This window comes from Athene noctua, chromosome Z (genome assembly GCF_965140245.1).
Source record: "Athene noctua chromosome Z, bAthNoc1.hap1.1, whole genome shotgun sequence".
Taxonomy (NCBI): Eukaryota; Metazoa; Chordata; class Aves; order Strigiformes; family Strigidae; genus Athene; species Athene noctua.
The window spans coordinates 59,292,360-59,314,935 of NC_134077.1; the positions used below are offsets into that span (position 1 = coordinate 59,292,360).

Below are 22,576 nucleotides of genomic sequence, written 5' to 3' on the forward strand. Positions count from 1 at the left end.
ACTTTCATCTGAAATCTTTCATTGATTATCTAATTTGTTCAGCCTGTGTTGCATTGACTTTGGAAACTGAAACTTTTGAGTTACTGTGCCAAAAGCCACTGAGGAGTCTAAGTCTTACAATAGCCAACAGTTTCAATTCAAAACCCTGTTTAGCTTTTAGAAACCTGACTTCTGCCTCAAAACAAATTCAACAAAACAACCCATGCTCCAAACTATACTACCAAACTTTAGCAACTCCTAGAAGTACTTGACCAGAGGAATGTATACTTAGTGATCAGTGGTTAATCACATCACCTTTCATGCTTTATAACCTTCTAACACAGTTCGGAAGTTTTCCAAATTCCATGAAAGTTGCCTAGTTTTCTAAGATTATCTGGAAAAAGTCAGGGCTAATAGATCAAAAAGATCTCTGCCCAATTTGTCTATAATCAAAGCAAACTGTTTATACTGCTGATATAAAATCTGGTGGATTTTTAAACATTTTCACTTGAACACTCTTTTACTACCTCCCGCAGATACTGCTTAAACAGTCAGGATTTCATTCTGACTGTGATTTGTGAACATATCGGACAGCTTCTTCTGCAGACAAAAATAATCACACTTCTACGACACTCATGGTTCTTTCCCCTTCACTAGCAGTCTTTATTTACTGCTATGCCTTTTTGTTTCATGTAAGTAAATCAAATTATTCACAGTAAAAATATATAAAAATGACACTGATAACAGAAAAAGAAGCTAAATTTAGCCCCCAAAACTGCTTTATTCCATGTTAAAATTGCAGTAAGTGTCCTATTTTTGCACTTCTAACACTACTCCCAATGATGAATTATTGAATTATGTTCACAGGGACCATAACTTCTAGGATAATTTTGTTTGCAAAAGAACTTACCATCTGGAGCATATTTTGAAGCTATTCCCAAAAAAATCCCCAGTGCAATAAAAAGTGAAAGGCTAGAAATGGAAAAGCAAATGAGAGTATTTTTATGCCTGTTGGCTTCTGCCTGGCGGCGGTGCTGATCCACTGGTAAGGACGGGAGTCTTGTCCGGGCTTCCTGTCTTGCAGAGGTAAATTCGGCTGCAGCATGGCTCTGCGAAGGTGGTGGGGGACGGAGAGGGGCAATTCTCCCCGGGATGTACCCCGAAGACCTGTGACTGCTCCCGTTCTGAGGCCGGAGGAAAGCAGGGGAACTCCCCCTCGCATCAGTGTCTTGCATGTTATAAAGTCACTGGAACACGCACACACACAGGGAAAAAATAAGAGACAGACTTTCAGAATACAGGTATGATACATAAAAGAAAAAAAAGAAACAAAGAGCAGTTTTAAGCCACATGCCTTCTTAAGAACAATCACGGAAACTGTGGCTATTTACAATGTATCAGTCACTCAGTTGCTACCTGTCATTTGCCATGGTGTAACAGCTTGAAACAACAGTACATATATCTTCAACAAAATTAACTCAAAAGCATTTGTTATGGGAACACAGTACAGCACAGACCATTTCTTTGTAGTTCCACTAGGTATTTTTTTCAGTGTTTTCACAGTAAACTTGTATAATGTGATTAAGAAACAAACTGAACAATGAGAAAGCAGGCAACCCCTTCCTCCCCACAGTTATGCAAAGAATGTCTAAATATATTTCTTCTGCACTCAGAAGCTGAACAAACTCCTCACTGTTTTCCTTTATGGAAAAGAAGCTGAAAGAGACAAGCCTTCCTCCCACACTGTAAGTAACAAAAATAATTTAAATTTAATTTGTAAAATATCAAACACAAATTTCTTTATATTCACTCTGATGAAACTTAGTCAACACTTTTAATTAGCTGAGGCATATAGAGCCCACAAATTTTCTCACAGCAGGATTCACTTGCTAGTAAAGGTGCATCAGGAATGATCCTGTAGGAAAGTCATCTGCACCTTGTTCAGCAAACCTCATGGTTTTTCTTGTTGCTGAGATGCCTGGGTTTGAACACAAAACATGACTGTTCCAGTTCTCTGCACCTATCACCCAAAAGCGGATGCTACTTTTATGTAGGTTACTAGTGTTGTTTCCATCTTTTTCTGAAGCAGCCAATGAGGAAAGCCTACCAAAACCATCGCTGCCTGGCCCACCCTCACCAGCAGTTGTAACCAACCACAGTTTTCTGGTTTGTTTTAAGAGACGCAAAACCGCATCTGACTGTTTTCTCAGGCTTTCTGGTCAACTGTGTTGTATTGTATGGAGTATCCACAAAGTTGGCATGTTTGGGGAGTTTTTTTGAAATTAACATTTCTTAAGGATGGGATTTTTTGAGAAGACTGCTCATGTTTCAGTTAACTGAAACCTAACTTTCTAAACCAAATCCTGAAGGGGATTTAGGCATAAATCATGTGTATTAATAGCAAAATGAATTATGAAAATAAAAACTACCAATATCAGAAGAGCATAAAGATCCTCTTTCTCTTCCATTAACAAAGGGAAGTCTGAGCTATACTCTGAAGTGCCAGGCACGCTGGTGAAGGAGAAACATGATAACTAATCTTATTCTGAGAAGTACCAAAGGAATCTTTTGTCTCACATGCTGCACAGTCTGATATTTCACTCTTTCAAGGCAAAAGAGTTGTTATTAAACAGACTGGATTACCCTTTCACGAGAGCCAATGTATCTCCAGATGCACACACAATGACAATAAAGGCACTGAAACATTAATGAAAACATTAACTGGAGTAGCTATACCAGAGTGCAAAATTACAGCAAGTCCTCCAGCAGTGTTTCTTGCACCTGTTCATTGTAGCAAATCAATTTTCACCGTTCTCCCTTCTGTTCTTTAAGAAACTTAGTTTCCCAAACCAAATCCTCTGCTCTCAAACTTAACTGCACAATACACTATGAGCACTGTGGAACAGCTTGCTTTCACCACATGTGCTTTTATATTCAACTAATCATCTTTCAGCAGTGAAAACTCAATGATTTCTATGTTTTAGAAGTGGTGTTAAAAGCTGAGTAGAGGAGGAGCTTTTCAACTAAATCAAAAGCAGTATTCATGTCTAGCTGAAACAAATACTGAAGTATTTTTTTAATTAAAAATTTAAAGAAAACTGATCCAGCATTGAATTTTTTTATGGTTTGGCCCCCCAACTCCTTAAACTTGGTTTAAAAGTTTTCAAATATGGCATTTATCTTTCACACTGACAAAATGACTACAGAGTGTTCATTATAACATGATACAAAGTATTAACAAGTTTGTTAATTGCTTGGCTATATCAACTAAAGCCACTAAGTTATGCAAAACTTAACTTACTTTCACAAAATAATTTTACCACAATTTTGCCTACTAAGGCTCTTTAAGTACTGCTAGCCCTTTAAAGAGAGGTCATTCATTACAACAGACATCAAAAACACTTGTGTCATATTTCAAGCATATTTTGCTTTGTACAAGGCATTCCACCTTGTTTGCAAGCCTCATTTAACAAACTGTAAAAGTATTCCAACTATCCTACTCATGTGCAAACACAGGTCACCCCAAGGACAGGTGGAAAAAAGGCTGCAGAATCACTGTCTTACCCATTACAAAATAAAAATAATTAAACAAAGCCATAAGGAGATAGCACAACCAAATGATTTACTATAAAGTTTTTCCATTACAACAGCAGTAACCATTTCAACACTTCCTTCCCCCTTCCTGTGTTACTTGAAAATCTCTAGCTGAAGGATTTTTCTATTCTGTAGAGCAGATAGTGTTTTTTCTTTAAAATGAAGACACATTGATAATATAATTGAAATTAATGACTTGCTTATTCCCACCCTGTGGAAGTCTTTACATAGCACCACCCAAATACAAGTGTAGTCATTGGCTATATGGCCACTTATGCCCTAGAGACTGTGGTTATGTGGTTACACAAATACAGTTTGAGTAAAATGCGAGGGGGGAAAAAAGAAAAAAAAATATATTTGAACTATTTAAATACCGCAATTCCTTGGAAGTTCCTATGCACCTGAATTTTTCCATGTTATGCTTTTTCCTTTCTCCACCCAAGGTTTGCCATTTCCCTTTGACCTGTGCCTATGATGTATTCCTTCTTTTTTAAAAAAAAAATAAAATAAAAAGGCCCCAGGAGACGATTAGCAATTAAAAAGACCAGAGAGGACTGGCTCTGGTCATCAGGCTCTTAGTCCTAAACCCACAGAAGTAGAAGGTCTCCTACAGGAGCTCATTGTCTGGGCATCTCCTCCCAGTAGTGCAGTCCTAGACAAGAACTTCACCACTTTTACAACTGTACTGTAGTATACAGAGTGATGCAGTATTTTACTTTGCAGCTTGCTTCAGAGTGATTTCAGGAAAAGTCAAGTTTTTGCACAACATACAACCGATTACCTTATGTAACAGAGTTACACATAATTCAGTCTGTACAAATCCGTTATTTGCCATGCCATTTAGGCAGGTTGCTACCTCAGTATTCCCAAACTTCTCACCCTTTAGCCTTCAACAGGGTATTATGCAGTATTTTCAAACCCATTATTCACCACAGCTTTTTGTCAGGGCCACATGAAAATGTGTGCTTCCAGCTCACCAGCACCAGGGAAGCTTCCAATGCATGGATTTGGCTAGAGCATCTCAGATGCATCAGCCCACTCTGTACTTGTTACCACCCATCTGCTGGAAGGCTACACTATCTGCATTTCACTCTTCTGCAAGAATAGTACTACTCCACACAATCCAGATTTCTGCAACCAAGTACTTCTACTCATCACATCAGCCAATTCAGTTTAAACTACCTTAAAAGAAAAAAAAAAAGTGTGCTTTGCACAGTGTCTAAGTAAAAACAGTGATTACGCCCAAGTCTGGCTCTGCCAACACAGTATCTGAGCTGTGTGGACAGGAAACCCCAGCAGGCAGACAGCAACGAGCCACTAAACAGGCTGCAACATCTCCAGTCTCCGCCTCATGTATTCCTTCACCACTTTTAGCTTGTGCCACTACTACACACTCATACAAACCACATTGTTCCACGCTGGAAAAAAGTAGAAACATATGCACTGTACAACCAAGGGATAACATCTGAACCTCCCGAGACATGAGTGTGTGCTCAGAAATGAGTGGCATGCTTATCTGTTACTCGGTTTGGGGGTGGTTTCCTGGAAAGGAATCAGATTCTTTCAGGAGGTAATTCAAAACATCACCTGACACCACCCAAAACATGAGAAACATCCTAAGACATTTCACACTCTTCTACTGTCAAATGCTTAGTGTAACAGAGCATGTCAAACATGCTAGAAAACTTCCACACCCTTGCACCTTCACAAAACTTTGTAAACAAAGTATGCTTACTTCCATACAGTGCAAAGAAATTAATGCTTCCCTTAAAGCATATTTTAAGGATGCATAATTCACAGGTCCCAAAAATAAACCATAAGAGAAACTAGAAGAAACCCCATTTCTGTTGCTCTGGGCTATCAAACACCACCAGCTGTACTGCTACCTATTACCACACTGTTTAATCTCAGAGTGTATAATCACCATTAAGGAAAGACTGAGGAGGGGTGGGGGAAAACCACACTCATCAAGAAAAGTATTTCCCCATGCAGCACCACACTGGTTACTGCTGCTTTCCTGGCACAGGTGCTTGTCTGGTATGAGATCAAAGAGCAGTGAGAAACCCAAGAGAAGGCAAAGGGACAAGAAGTCAGTATTAAAAAGCTCTTAAGTAGATACAATTACTGAACAGAAAGTGGTGTAAAGCAAACTCCCAAAGTATGACATGAACACATTTACAAACCTCCAAGATGGTCAACTACAACAAAGATACCAATTTCAGAATGTTTCAAGCACCTTAGAAGTTCCCAGTTCCACAAATTTTAACCTCACCATTAAGAAGTTTAATGGTTCCAGCAGACACATGGGGTGCCCACCGGGTCTCCTATCTGGTTCTACATTTTCTTCCGCTGCCTTGCTTTGAAATTACACCAATTCACTATGATAACAGACAGCATGTTTGTAGGAATCTACTTTTCCATCTGCGGGTGCAAAAGCTGGAAAGAATATGTGCACAGTAAAACACATTTAAATAACTTGGAAATCACAATATTTATAACAGCCTGAAAAATTCCAGCTGACTTAAAAAAGTGTAAGAACTCTAGACATCTTCCATCACATACACCATTTGCTGTATGCCACCTGAGGCTTCTCCCTTCCCCAGCAGTTTCAGAAGTAGATCAGAAGAAAACAGCAAGTCAGTGACAGTTACAAACATGGTAAGAATTATAAAGCTTTGTCCAACATAAATTATATTGCACCAGATTTTCTGAATTTTCTGTGCAGCAACTATTAATTTTTACTGAATTTTTTGGTACACAGAAAACGCACAAAATTGTATGATACACAACCACTAGAAACTATTTTAGCTGAGGACCACATTTCCTAAAACAAGTCTTTCCAAAGTACCACAGATCAAGAGACAGAAGTGCAAGCATGCATAATATTTACAGTGTCAGAGAAGGTCTGTACAAGTAATGTTCATCAACTGGTCTAAAGAAATCTGACCACACAAGTATCTCCACAGGTCAGAAGCAAATTTCAAACCTATATACAAGTAGGGAAAATTTAATTACACATGTTTAAGTGGTATGCAAAACAATTGAATTATTAGCTACAGATTAGAAAGGATGCTGGGGCGGAGGGGAGAGGATGATGATAAGACTGCTTCCTAAGGGAAGGGCACAGGTAATTTATAGCCCATGGAATATGAGTTTGTCTGTGGGAACTAGTATGACATTACAGCATGTCAAGCAAAACCACTATCGGGTTCATGGCTTACAGCATACAGAAGAATCTAGTTCCTAGCCTCTTCTGAAGGCATCTGGTAGATTTTCATTAAGGATGAAAGATCAGAGGCAAAGTGGGGTTTTGTAGAAGGAAAACGGCTTCCCTCTCCGATGAAAACTGGCCTTTTATCCTTCATCCACAGTTTGTGTGAATGAGCTCTGTAGCAGTCTCGTGGTTTCATTTTATATAATTGTCAGGAAAACATTTAATGCAGCAGATGAATTATCAAACTTTTCAAAAGTTCATGTACAAAATTTGGGGATTTTCATAGGTCTTCTGCAGAGACTGATGGAATGTGTTGGAGTTTTTCCAGATCCTGGACACCAAATATTATCCTGCAAGCATTAAGGTGTTCTTAACTGATCTCAAAACACTGCTATTTTCAGTCTGCTCTTATACATTTATAACATCTTCAGACCTTGCCCACTGAAACAAAGAAATATAAGCCAGAAGCCACAGCACTGAACTGTGGTCTGTGTATCTAAAATGATGCCTGACACTTCAGTGACTTAAATTTTTTTCCTGTTTATTTCTTTTTGCCGCAGTTTTTCTTTATAAATCACTTACAAATTAGGGAACGGTACTCTGTTTTTCATTCACTCTAAAAACTATAGCATGTTCTGCTGGAAGAAATAATTCAGAAACCATTTGTTTCTTTGCATACAAGTGAATCTACCAATGACTTAAATACAGAGGATCCCTGAAAACACACTAGAAAATACAGCACATCTGCTGAAATAGGCAATAGTGAATAGCCAATAGTGAATGGAATAATTTTTACTGTTTCTCTAATTTTCAGAAATGAAAGATTCGATAACTTGCCTAAGAGATCAAGAGTGGAAACTTGCATTTTAATCACGCATTTGCCATTAGCTTGCTGCGTGAGCCACAGCTTATTTGGGCCTCAAGCCTGTAACATGAGAAAAAAACCAGTCACTAGACTCACAGGGACATTGTGAGGGTTAGTTTACAGAATACTTCGGTCTCCTTCAGCTCAGCAATGCATGTGAGTACAAGCCTACTTTTAAGCAAATAAATAGCTCTGTTTAAGTCCACAGCTTCCATGTGAAAATAACAGATTTGCAGCACTTATCTTAGAGAACCTAAGGAAGATGGTAGGGAAAAAAAAATAAAAACAGGGGAAAAAATGTTTTTAAACTGCTTCTCATATTGATGATAAGAAGTGGTATCTACAGTTATCTACAGTCTCTAGAAGAACACAAATCCCATCCAAAACAGCTACAGCTTAGGACTTCACTGCAGAAGAATTTTCTATGTAATGGCAATACATTTCAGAGAGGTGAAGTCCTGTTCTGGTACTATCTGTAGTCACTGATAAAAGAGAGTTCTGGCCTGCAATCCATTCAAGAGAAGGAAGGTGAGATTAGGTATCTATTTTCTTCTTATTAAATTAGAAAAGCTTTCATAAATACATTATAAGTATATACGACAGTACAGAATGTAACCGGCTGCGGGGAGAAGATCCCGTATTTAGCTTCGGTCAACAGACATTAGCATTAATACTTCAAGAAACTCCTGAGCATTCAGAGAGAATCATGTAATAATCAGTGGGTTGTCACGTTTAATTATATTTCAAACATGCATCAGTAGCATAGCATGCTCTCTTCCATATCAGTATATGCATTTCTTTCTTCTTCATCCTGGTTCTTCCTACTTACCCTCATTTTCTTCTCAGGTCAAGCTCTCATGTTCTTGTAATTTTTTTTCAGTCCAACTCAAATTTTAGTAAATTATATGCCAGTCCTTATTCTGCTTACTTGAAGGATTACCTCTGCAGTTTTTAAACTGTGCAACAGCCACAAAGAAAAGAATGCTGCTTGAGAAGCTGAATAGCTGTAGCTGCACACCCACATTCTTTTAGAGTTGTCTTGCACTCGTATGAGCCAAGTCAAATGAGTTTGCATTAAAAGATAATTAAGCTAAGAGCTCCAAATCACATCCGCTGAGCAAACAGCTGTGACATCAGCACCTCTTAGCTATGTGAACCCCCAAAGGATTCTTAGTCCTGGAGAAGGATGACTAAGATAGAGGATATATGACACAGGTCCATACAGTCAGAAGTACTGATGAGAATGTAAAAGACTATTCATGTGTCTTCCAAGAAAAAAAAAAAACAACAGATGTTTCTGAACCTGACTCAGTACTGGATGCTATGAACTTCAGGAATTTATGTAGGTTCAAACAGCAATGAGGTCACAAAAGGTAAGTAATTTGAGAATTGTTGCATAAATAACACTGCCTCAAGCTTAAGAAGTCCTTGAACCATAAGCTTCTGGAGGCTGGAAGCAGTAGTATCATTATGTTGTATTTTTACCAGACATCTGTTACTCATCACTGTCAGACATTGGGTAATTGTGTGGATGGACACTTTGTCTGATATGATGTGGCCATTCTTCTACTAGGATTTAAGATCACATTTAACTGTCATCTTCTGCCCCCACTTTCCCAAAATCACCTCCTCCTATAAGGGTCAAATCCCCCCTCAGCTCAGCCACTACAATTGTCTCTTGACATTATCAGCACAAAAGGCACCTTTACCTGATGGCTTAAATTAAGGTGCCACACTGACATACTGTAGCTGAAACACGGGAACAGTTTTCATTTTGCTGTAGGAATGGTGGCCTCCCACAGAATGGTAGAGCACATACCAGCTAAATCTGCGAGAGCACAAAGCCTTAAAAGTAACAGTCTTGTGAAAAGAGTTTTTACAGCTAAGGTAATGCAGGATAACTTGACTGTATGTCTGAATGTAAACATCATCTATGGCTCTACAGTATCACAGGAGTCGCAGAAAGAACTACGTGAGTTGAGAGCTTGGTGAATAAGATACAGTGATATAACTTACACAACACAAAACTCTTTTATAATTTTAGACAAGAAAATAATTTCCCATCATTTCCTGTTTATAAAAATCACAAACAGCATATCTGGGATACCTTAAAACAGAAGCAAGTCTTCAAAAAGCAAAACAAAGCCTTCTAATCTACCATTAAGTATGTATTCTGCTGAGCTGGTGGCTGCATTCATATTTTGGATTACTGTGGTAAATTCCTTTCCAGGAAACTCCAAGAACTTTGCACCCAACAGCCAAGCCCTGCAATATCCTGCCAGGTATAGCTAGTCATTTTGCAGGACTGAAGTACTCTTTTTTTTTTTTTTTCTCCTTCTTAATTCCATGCACCAAAAAGATAGAAGAGCTGTTCATATATTCCCTTTTGTTAACCTACTTCACAACATAGGAATAAATCAGTTACAAGTTCTGAAGTATGCATTCTTTAATGTCTTCAGTATTTCCTTTCCATATTGGCAAATACATCACTTAACTCCCTCACATCTTTCTTCAAGGTATATAGTTTTCCACTCCTCCATTTCCTTTCTCAGTATTACTATTCCAAGAAACTATTTCTGTGGATTTCTACACCCACATCTACAAACAAGTCATTCCCATTTGTCTTGCCAAAAACATATCTATTAAATCAGTAGTGAAATCCCTTTTAGTAAAAATAAGCTGAGAATGGATCAAGTCTAATTATGATTTAGTCTCAAACAAGAAACTGTAAATTACAGTACAGACTTTAATCATGTTTTGATGTATCCTTTAGGTGATTTTATAGAACTGGTTTGCTAATGAAGAGAAGGTACTTTACAAAATATACTTCAGACTATGCTCCTACCATATAATTTTTTAATATATAAAAAGTTACATTTACTGGATGATTATTTTCCCACTGATTTCTGTCAGCAGTTTTTAAATCATTGGTGCAAGCACACAGAAGGTGAGGAATGGAGTTGTCGCCAAGTACTGTGGGACAAGCTTCCTTGCAGAGATGCATGATGTGGCCCCATCAGCAGAGGAGTTCCTTTAGCTGTGGGGCAGCAGTAGCAGGGGTGTAATTCTACAGCTGTGGGGGCTGTAGCATCAGCCCCCAGCAAACACTGGGGAACAGGTTCCCCCTCCTCCCCAGCTCCCCCTCTCCCCTGTGCAAGGCAGAACAAAGAGGAGGTGGTGCTCTGCTGCCAGCATAGATGGTGGTCAGTGCTTCACATGAGTTAAGAAACAAAAGGTTACCTCATACTCGACAAGTAAGATAGACATAATTCAGTCACTGAATAACATCCTTGACATTTCTAATAGCCATCTTTACTTGCTCACCTGGAGGAAAAATAATGGCCCGCAGAACACTGTTCACTTTCCGCAAACAAGACTTCCACACCCAGAAAGTGAACTGACTTATTTAAAAATGCACAAAAATAGTATGCTAAAACTATTAAAGATGTTTTGTCAACACACTGGACACCTGATAAAGGAAGTTAATGACTGGCCTTGGTATTAAAAACAAATTAATAAATTACCTGTAATTAAAGAACGTTTCTAGTCCAGATTGTCTAAGGTATGTAGGCATCTATTTGCACCTTTGGTGATAAGAATATTTTCAAGTATTTAAATCAGATTGAAAAGCACCTGTCCCTTTGCACCCTATCATTTACTCAAGGAAATAAAACCTTCTAACCTCATTTCAAGTTCAAACTATTCAAATATGTATCAGCTGAGATTTAAAAAAGAAAAAAAATGAAGCCAAGCTGTAAAATAACTGAGGAAGTCCCACAGTTTTTTCTTCAAGCTTCTAGGAGAAGTAGATCTCCTTGTGCCGTGCTTTTTCTTATATTCACGCCTTAGAGGAAAACCAGCGTTTTTGGTCCCCTGCCCCATCCCCTGGTTTGTCAACTGGAAAGAAATGTGAACCATGTCACCAAATGGTAACTCTTCCAGTCATGGGACCAGTTACAGCTGGGAAATCTTTAGTGGATTTTACAGGGCCTGACGAAAACAACGTTTTTTCCACACAGGGATCACCATTCTCTATTGTTTTAGTGTCTTCACCAATTAGCAATGTCTGTTGAACAGGTTAAAAGCTTCCAGCCAACTCTCACCACCGCTTTGCCCACAAAATATTGTGGGGCTAAAGCGCTGATGTTCGTAATTAGAAAAAAACATACAGTCTGCCACTGAAAAAACATCCATCCACTTCTCAAACCAGCACATTCCACAGCTACTGTTCAGGTCAGATGCTAAATTTCAGAAGACACTTCAGCAATCTCACTTTAGCAGGAACCCCACAACAGTCTTCTTATCTTCATCCCCCTGTCCTTTCCTCCTCCAGTTTCTTCTTTTTCTTCCTGAATCTTTTTGTAGCTGGGGGCATTACTTATGCTTTACATAAAAATGTTATTCTTCTGGACACTTCACCTAGCTTGAATCCCTGGCGTACACTCTGCTGGATGCGTTAGTAGGGAGAGATCAAGAGGAGCAGGCCCAACAAGCTTGATCTGGCAGATTTCACATTCGTGCAAGCAGTGCGCAGGATCTGTGTAGACAAAGCACCTCTGAGAGCTACAGACTCCCAAGAACAAAGATGAACCTCCCCTCCTCCCTACTGCTGCGTGGGTCATTTCATATTAAGAATGTAGATAAAATGTTACAAATCTTCTGTGATTCAGCAAAACTTGCATTGATGCCACACAAAAATGTTAAGTACTGCTTTATCTTCTTTATTGCATTGTCTTTGTGAAGCCCCAGGCACTGTTTCTTTTTTATGACTACTCGCGAATATAAAATCTCTTCCTTTTAAAGAATCCGTGTCACTAATTCACATTTAAAATACAAACAAGTATAGCATCTTCAGCACACATCCCTCATCTAAACTGTGATGTAGCACAAATGCAGTGCATTCATCACCACACACCCTTTTTTATTAGAAGGGTTGAGATACACAACTCCCACTTTCTTTTTTTTCCCGTGCCTCTGGGCAAGTGAAGTAGCCGGCGCAGGAAAAGCAACCCGCAGTAACCCAGGCACTCGGGGCTGCCTACCGGCACAGGTCCCTGCGGGGTTACTGCCGTGGGCGCGGTCCGAGCCTAGCCGTGCTTCCCGGCGTGGTTCCGGGAGCATCTGACCAGGAGCGCTCACAGCAGCGACGAAACCTCTGCCAGCGCGCATCCCCCACCGGGGCACCTGCCAGCAGGCCCCGCGCACGGGCGCGGAGCCCACACCTGCCGACACACACGGCGGGGGGACACACGGCACACGGCGGGGGGACACACGGCACACGGCGGGGGGACACACGGCACACGGCGGGGGGACACACGGCACACGGCGCCCCGGACGCGCTCGCACGGCCCGGGCGGAGCAGGCGGATCCTCCGGGGAGCTGCGGCTGCGCCCGTCGCCAGCCCTGCCCGCCCCGCCACCCCCGCTCCCTCCCCTCCCCGCCCCTCTTCTCTTCTTTCCCCTCCCGCCGGCCCCGGGAACAAAAGAGGCCGGTTCCGCAGCGGCCGGCCGGGCAGCGCGTCAGGCCGGCCCGCGCCCGGCAGCTCGCCTGCGTCGCCAGCCCCGGCCCCGACGTTCCCCGGCCCCGGCCGGGCGCGCACTCACCTGGGCCCGGCCCGGCGCGGCGGCGGCGCGCTCAGGGCGGCGGCATGGCGCTCCCTGCCCCGACACGGCGGGAGGCCGCCCGGCTACTCGCCGCTCCCCGCCCCGGCTGCCGCCCTTACGCAATTGGCAGCGGCCGCAGCCCCCCCGGGGCGACGATCCTCGGCCCCAAAAGGAGGCGGCTGCGCCCCGCCGCCGCGGCCCCGCCTCCCGGTGCCCCCCGCCCCCGCGCCGGGGGAGGAGCAGGGCCGCTCCGACCGCCCCTCGCTCTGTGCCGGGACCGCCCGGCCCGGCCGCCACCCGGGGCCCGGCCGCCACCCGGGGCCCGGCCGCCACCCGGGGCCCGGCCGCCACCCGGGGCCCGGCCGCCACCCGGGGCCCGGCCGCCACCCGGGGCCCGGCCGCCACCCGGGGCCCGGCGGGACCGCAGCAGCGCCAGCCCGCCCACCCTCGGGGAAGAGGCTGGGTCGCGCCTCCCCCCGCCCCCGGGGGAGGGCGGTGGGGGCAGGCACGGGGCACTTCGCACCCCTGCCCCGACCCACGGCTCTCCTCCGGGCGGCGTGGAAAACAAGCTAAGTTACAGCTGAAATACCAAACGCAGCGTTAGATGCCCACGTGCGATTAAACAGAAAAGTCCACGGTGTAAGGGCGCAGGTGCTGCCGGGGGGTGTAAGGGGTCCGCGTGGTACGAGAGCAGGTAACGGCGCGGGGAGAGGCCGCGTGCTGCCGCGGCAGGCAGGGACACGCGGGGCGGGACGGGGGCAGCAGCAGGGGAAAGCAGGGAAGGGCAAGTCGGTTATCATTACATGTAGGCTTACTGGGCTGAAGGGGAAGAGACAATAAAGTTTCTTAGGAGAGTCTAAGGGCAGTCTCTAACCTGGGAAAAGAGCTGGCTCGAAAATCTGATTCTGCTTTCCGGTAATTTTTTATTTCTTTTTTAAAGTCCGATATGGAGTAGAATCAAACTAAGCCTCCAAATGTTCTGAATTTCAGGGAACCACTGCCTTCAGGTGTTCCACAGCAAAGAACATCAATCTGGTCTAGAAACTCGGAGGGACTGTGAAGCTCCAAGACTTACCTTTGCTCGGGACACAGAGCTCCAGGGCACCTCAGCCTCCCAGGCTGTCAGCTTTGATGTGAATCTGAATACGGGCTTCTCTTAAGTTTGGGACCTCCCACCGTTTCCAGTGCACCGAGGCTGGGCTAAACTCAGTAATTTTTTTTATTTTTTTTTTTTTTTTTTTAAAAAAGGGGGCGCCCTGATCTGATTCAAGATGATTTAAATGAAATGGTTCGGGAAATATAGTCAGCGTTTTCTAACGTAATTATTTCCTTGGGAAAATTCCAGACAGCCGGAAACGAAGTGATATCTCATTTATATTCCCATAAACACTGCCCCACGTAACTTTAGTTCTGGCGATTTCTCCTTTGTTTACCAGTAAGCATAGCCTGTGTTTGCTTACAGCATATGGAGACATCTAGTGACTAAATAATAAACTGCAAATCAACTCCAATTAGTCTGAAATTTTAGAGATTATACCAGGATCCTTTGCTTGCAGTATTTCACTAGGACTGCAGCACTCAGGGTGGTACAAGTGCAAACCACCGCACCGCAAAACAGCAGTTGCTGTATGCAGGGACCGTGGTGGAATGAGCAGCTGCGCTGACTGAAGCGGTGACTGTGGCTACAGCTCCAGCGCACAGCCTGAGCTCCAGGCCATAGTTTTCAGGACTGAGATTTAGAACAATACTTAAGACACCTTTGCCTGTATAGACACGAAAGTGTTTGGGACAGTTCCTAACTTGCCCTTCCCGCTAAACCACAGCGAAGTAAGCTCTTAGGTGTATGAATAAGGTGGTTTCATTTTCACTTTGATCATATCTCCCTGTTTCTATTCTTTCCTCTTTAGCTTAACTTTCTTTTGAATTCCCAGGAGCACAATCCTTCTAACACATGTGATTGTAAATCTTTGCCTCATTTCAACAAATGCATATGCAAACTGAATACTTACATTTGCAATGACTTTGGCTGAAGTGAAATTGAAGATAAGTTTCTCTCTGTTTATAACATGAAATTCAAACATTTCAGCTGAAAAAGAATGCCCAGTTTAAATTAAAAAAAAAAATCAAGATGGCACTGAACATCCATTTTACATGTGTGATATTGTGTTTGTCCATAAAATGCACGTGTCCAATTATTAATTCCATTGTCTATGTGGATGGGCAAATTGTGCTCATGTACAGTGAAACTAAAGCAAATTAGGTGTGTTTTTACTTTGTGCATTGTTTTTAGCAAGTGTTTGACCTTTTGAAAGTTGTTTTTTCAATATCAAAAAACTTTCAATTACCTTTCATCATACAATCCTGTATAAAAAATAATGCTGAATTATTCATTGGGAATGCTAAATTTAACAAAATGTTCATGTGTAATTTAATTTGTGGAAATCCCTGTATTCCATAAATTATTTAGGGTTAAGCCTTTATTCTCCTTTGACAAATTATTTTCACTTAATGAAGCACTTCCACACAAAATATCTGTAAAAGTGATTTTGCCAGATGGATGTGTTATCTGTTCTCATCAAATAATAGAACTAAGCTCTTCAAAAGTGTTATTCTTCAAATGCTTTTGTTTTTCATTAACACAAAGCACTGCTTATCCACAGGAAAGATAGGAGTCCGGGAACAGAAAGTATTTACTTTTTATATACTTGGATACCAAATGAAGACACACAGACTGCTGATCAACATTGCCAGTCATGAGCCTGCAAAAAGCTCATTTCAGTGACATCTGGGTAGATGTTTGCTAGTACTACTCTGTGGGGACATAAAGTAGAAACCCTTCTACATACGTTAAGTAGTCTGACATTACATATATTGCATCATATATGTATGCATGTGTGTGTATATTTTAGACAACACACATAACACATACTTGTCAGTCTTAGGCAAATCACAAATACCTGTTAAAGTAAAAATGCTAGGTCTCATAAAATGCTATAATTTTTTTAAAGTGATAGATACATTTGAATAAAGCAATCCTTAAAACCTATAAATATGAAAAAGATTGGACTTTAAGATTACCTGAGTATCCTAAATCTCTGTAAAATCCAAATGGCACACTAAAGCATTATATAGCCATTTGGTATGACTTCTTTTGTCATACTGCTTTGGGTTTAAGCAGATAAAATCTTGGTGAAGTGTATGACCCAAAGCTTAAAAATAGCAAAAGATAGACCTGAAAAAGGTCATTGATGCAGTCACTGTGGTCTGATGATTTCAAATTAAGCAAGAAGGAAGCCAACATTTGTCCCTCTGAACAAAGAGGTACTAGATGGGGGGGACAGTGGTGAGTATATTCAGTTACTAGTTAAAATTATGTCCTATTCTCTGAATTCCCATCCAGATCCTTGCGATTTAGAAAAACTAACTGTTTGTCTATTGAGATAAGAGTGCAAACATACATATTTCTTTCCTTATTTAAGCATTTCTGGCATATGTCCCAGGTACTCTGTGGTAATACCTTTTCCATATAGTAGCTGTGTTTTCAATTATACTAAACACATGGATTTTTAATTACCTCTCTGAAAGTCTAACACATTGTGTGACCAAAAAAAAAAAAAAAAGTTAAATAAAAAAGAAGTTAAATTCCTGAAATAATACAAAGACTGACTAGTCTGAGGGGAGGTTTGCTCTTTGTAATAGCTTGTTCCTACTTTGACATACTGTGCTTCAATCAAAGTTAACAGCAGTTAACAAAATGTAGCATCAATTAATAGGAGAAGAATTTAAAATGCATACTGGGGGACTGTAGAGATAATTTTTAACCAAATTTTAGTAGGAAACTGTTCTGATGTACCATCTTCCATTGCCCATTGAAGGATCATGCCTTTTTCTTTGTGTTCGTCAGAACAAACCCATGTACAACTCATTTGCTTTTTGCATGTCTACAAAAAAATCTGAAGAAAGTTATTAGAGAATTCATTTATTACTACTGAAATTAGTAACATTAAAAGCAAACAACAAAAACCTGTGTTATGTGGCAAACATTCACTCAGGAGTTTGGAAGCCTAGGTTCAGTCCTTACCTATCTTACACAAAAAGTTTTTAAAATCAGTGATAATGACTCTCCCTCAGAGTAGTGATGCTGACAGGAGACATGTGGCCTCAAGACTGTGGTATCTGTGGCACTGGGTGCTTCCAGAATTTCACCAACTTCTCTGAAGGTTCCCCTAATGTCCCATTACTGATTTCTGCCTAAAACCTACTTTTCATTCTCCCTCCTCATTTTGGCTGTTTTTACTGTGGAGAAACGTCAGAATTTCAAAATTCTGGATCATATAAAGATGAGAAACTGTTGAAACCCAACAATAAAAACTGACAAATTTTTAGAGCCTTTTAGATGTTCTCCTCTGTAATCAGACACTGACAATCAACAAAATAATTTCAAAATTCCTGTTAATGAACAGAATACAGGCTGCACTGAAGGTTGAAGGAAGATTCATAAATTAGGTTTTTAAAAGAATAGTTGAAAATAAGTATAAAAAGCAAATGAGAATGGGGTAACTGTGAGGACCAGATACACATAGATGGAATATATGAAGGGAAGCACATAACTGAGACAAAGGGAAAAAGAAAAACCTGGCAATGCAAATATGGGCATAAGGGAGCCATATTCTGCCTTTTACACTTCTCCTAAAGTGCAGTTTGATGAAAGACAAAATGCAACAAACTCATATTACGTTAATTTTTAATATAATCTCTACAAAAATCACAATTCCTTACCAAGCCAATCCAAACTATCTCCACTCATATAAAGAAACACAGATAATATTTTCTCATTGTATTTACATTTTAATTCACTGTTAGTAAAAACATGTGATTGTGACTGTCTTCTGTATTTAAACACTTTTTCCTTGGGAAGGCTTCCTTTGAAAGGTTTCCACTTTCCAAGTCACTTTAGTATTTATCTTCATGTGAATTGGGTTGACATTTATGCCAATTTTGCCAGCAAACTGTAATAGGGAATATGGCTTGCATTTCATGGAAATATTGACGGTAACTGGTTGCTAAATGAGTTACAAGAAACATAACCATAAGGACTACTGGTCCTATTTACTTGTTTTGTCAAGAAAAAAAAAAAACAACCAACCAACCAACAATATGTAACCACATAATCTGTTAGACTAGCCAATCCCATTAGAGTTTAGAGTGCTGTGCTCGTAAGTCAAAAGCCACAGTCTACAGATCCTTGCATATCTGTCAGAAATTGTTGATATACAACAGATTATGAGACATTTCAAAATCCATAAGGCAGACTAAAAATTGTTAAATACATAATTTCCTACAAAATTTCTTGCCAGACTTTAGTCGACACTAGGTGGAATATCTATTATTTGTGTTTCATCTCATGTGCTTGGTGTAATCCCTTTAAAATTATGCACATAATAGTTCTATGCAATAAATTTATGTCCTGATTTTTTTATTCTTTATTTTTACCTTAACAGAGATTGATTTTGGTTAAGAGTCTGTGAAATTTACAAGAAGAGCAGAACTTAAACCACAGATATCTGATCTGCATTCACATTAACAGATATATACAAGTAAGCCAAATACATGACAAAATTGTGTTGTTTTAATCCTGGAGAAAGATGGAGAGTCTGACTTCCACTGTAAAGAAATGCATTTTAAGTGCTTTTGTTTTATGGTTATTTATTACACATCTGATTGAAGAGACAATAAAAATGTCTTCACAAGTAGAAATGCTCAGGAATATTACATAATTAAAAATCATTAATAAATATGTTCGGAAAAAAGAACAAAACTATAATGCTTTTGGATCTTTGACAAAAACAGATGTGAAAAGTGCTGAAAAATCGTTATTTCCTGGTAACTCACTTCCCCCAAGAAGAAATATACACAGGTAGGAATACTTTTTGTGTCTTTGAAAATGTAACAGATAAATTGCAGCCTTAGGACTCCAAGGTAACTTTAATTTCCACGGCATTAAATTCAAGTTCAAAACAGAAATTTCCATAAAACACTGCAAGACACATTTCTTGCACAAGATGATTTTTTTTATGCAAACCTTTGTACAAAGCTTTGAGCTCTTAACTCTGATACACATTCAGATCATAGTCCTCAATATTATACTTTTATAAAAACTACTCTAAAATTAGTGAAAACACATTTGACACACATTGTAGAGTAAGGCAGTTACGTAGCTTACCTTGTTTTGTACCAAAGCAATCATATGCATATGTAAAACTGAAGGGGTTTGTTTCCAGTAAATTTTCAGTTTCCTGTCAACACAGTGTGTCACCTTCTTCCTTTTGGGAAAGAACAAATATAAAGGCTAATCACTTTTACAGGAAAAGTTATCTGTTACGTTCCCTGCATAGGATATCATCCTGACCTTTTTTTTTTTTTTTTACAAAAAACAGGAATTGAAGTGTCTCATATGAACGACAGCCAAATGTAAAAAGAAGTATCTGTTTGCCCATTAGAAATGAATCATTTGATTCTCAGCATTTGTAGTGCTGGAGAACATGTACAACCTTAAATAAGAAGTTCAGATTGAGATATTCAATAACCCTAAAAATCATGCCACTTTCAAAGTCAGCTCCTAAAACAAGAGTTTGAAGTGAAAGCACAATGACCATTACTGGCTTTGCAGATCTCTTTCTTTAAAAAAAACATAAAGTGATATTAAAATAGGACTCCCTATACCAGAGCAGAGGTTCATCTAGCAAAGTAGCCTGTTTCCAATGGTAGCGTATGACAAGAGATGACAAGAGTATACATAAAAAAAAAGTTAAGTAAACATGCATTAACACTTTGTGAACTACTTACCCATCTTCCAGTGATTTGCAGCTCTGTGTCATCATTGCTATACTTCTTTTTACCAGCTTCTGTTAAAGTACTCTGTTGCTTTTTGAACTCACATAAATTCCTAGCATCTGTGACATCCTGCAACAAGGAGTTCTGCAGCTTAAATGCTTCTTGTAAAAAAAAAAAACCCCAAACCTTTTTCTGTTGGGTTTGGAGCTTCCACTTCACAGAATCATCTAGGTTGAAGATCAATCATCCCGTCCAACCATTAACCTCTCACTGACAGTTCTCAACTACACCATATCCCTCAGCACTATGTTGATGCTTAAACACCTTCAGGGATGGGGACTCCACCACCCCCCTGGGCAGCCCATTCCAACACCTAACAACCCCTTCTGACATCTAGTCTAAACTTTCCCTGGCCAACTGGAGGAGTTTCAATAAGGGCAAATGCCGGGGGCTGCCCTTGGGCCACAACAACCCCCAGCAGCGCTACAGGCTTGGGGAGGAGTGGCTGGAGAGCTGCCAGTCCTGGTGCAACTCAAGGCCATTACCCCTTGTCCTGTCACTTACTACTTGGTTAAAGAGACTCATCCCCAGCTCTCTGCACCCTCCTTTCAGGGAGCTGTAGAGGGCGATGAGGTCTCCCCTCAGCCTCCTCTTCTCCAGACTAAACACCCCCAGTTCCCTCAGCCGCTCCTCGTAGGACCTGTGCTCCAGACCCTGCACCAGCTTCGTTGCCCTTCTCTGGACACGCTCGAGTCATTCAATGTCCTTTTTGTAGTGAGGGGCCCAAAACTGAACACAGGAATCGAGGGGCGGCCTCCCCAGTGCCGAGTACAGGGGTAAGATCCCTTCCCTGTCCCTGCTGGCCACGCTATTGCTGACACAAGCCAGGATGCCATTGGCCTTCTTGGCCACCTGGGCACACTGCTGGCTCCTGTTCAGCCGGCTGTCAATCAACACCCCCAGGTCCCTCTCTGACTAAAGTTTTACTTTAAATTTCTGTGCAGTGGCCTGCATCTTGTAAAACTTAATATCTGAATCAACCCATGCTGACTGGGCCTGAGCATCTGGTTGTCCCACATGTGTTGTGTGATGGTACTCAGGATGAGCTGCTTCATCAGTTTCATATGATGCCACTTGTTTCATATGATACCCCATAGTTCTTACGCTGAAAGAAACAGTCATTCCTTATTCACCTTCTCCATGCCACTCCATCACATTCTTCCATTCTCATCTCTTTTCCAATCTAAACATATTAACAAAATATATTTCTTTGTCCTTTACATGGAAGTTGTTTCATATCTTGCCATCCTTATTGTTCTTTTGCCAATTTTGCTGCACCTTCATAAGATGACAGAATCAGAATTGCAGTAGGTTCCATAATATGGGCATCTTGGATCAAAAAACCTTCTTTTCTCATATTCTCTTCTCTCCCTACACCACCTCTAAAGCCTTCTTTTTTGTTGGCCACCACTGCATACTGAGCTGATATTTGCTTAGTAGTATTCATGGTAATGTCAAGACTTTATTTCTGAATAGTAACTGTTCAGAACTATTCTGAACAGTAACTGTTGAGACCCAGTAATTGTGTACATAAACTTTAATTAAGATTTCCCAACAACTTGTAAGTACCACATGCTACAAAAATCAGATCAGTAAATTTTTAAGGAGAAACTGCCCTTCAGACTAATTGCATGTTCTGGTTCTTTGTCAGTCAAAAAAAAAAAGGGAAAAATGCAAAAATGATAACCTTTGCAATGCACCAGCTCTTTTAAGACAATAGAACATCACTTTCCTTTTGTCTCCTCAAACATTGTCATTTAATTGTAGATAAACAATGAAGGCAAGAAAAACCAGGAAAAATGCCTAATACAGTATATAACATGTTCAAGGCAAGATAGTGTTCCCAGTGCAAGTTTGCCATTTTCTATACACTTAATGCTAGACAACATTAGATCAGGAAAGTTCTTTTCTGCTGAGCCCTTAATTTTTCTACAAGTTCTCTTGCTACCAACCTATTGTTTCTCTCTTACTTTTTGGTTCCAGTCCCTTCCCCTATTGGCTATTTTATTGCAATAGAAGCACATTTTCTAAGAAAGCCAGATGTACATGTTGGACTGACACCAACATTTTACAGTTAAGTCATGCGTCCACAAAATTCCGTGGAACAAGAGGATGGAAAAAAAAAAGACTACAGCTGGGAACATATTTCAAGTTTGTAGACAATTCATTCAAAACTCAGACAGCAAAGATTTCTTAGACAATGATTTCTCAGCTGAAACTTCAAGCTGAACATACAGATGGCACAGAATCTGTCAAAGCAATTTTCTCCATGTCTGAATTGGACAGAGCACAGACTTTATGGAGATTAGATTAAAAATTTAGCTGTAATTTATACCAAAGCCCGTGGAAAAACAATGCTACAGTTGGGGGGTCTACAAAACACCCCTTACAACCAAGCCTTTAGAGAATCAGAGGCAATGACTGCAC

The 22,576-nt window shown here is 40.6% G+C and overlaps 1 protein-coding gene across 1 annotated transcript in view; it reads right to left on the reverse strand.

The window, feature by feature from the left end:
• The window catches only part of CEMIP2 (cell migration inducing hyaluronidase 2), a 52,386-nt gene extending 38,994 nt beyond the window's left edge, over window positions 1-13,392 (reverse strand). The window contains exons 1-2 of the mRNA XM_074931909.1: window positions 13,256-13,392; window positions 890-1,226 (exon numbers count right to left, since the gene is read on the reverse strand). Coding sequence (XP_074788010.1) covers window positions 890-1,214 — 325 coding nt within the window. The 5' untranslated portion in view covers window positions 1,215-1,226; window positions 13,256-13,392. The remainder of the gene's footprint in view (window positions 1-889; window positions 1,227-13,255) is intronic.
• Window positions 13,393-22,576: the final 9,184 nt, after the last annotated feature.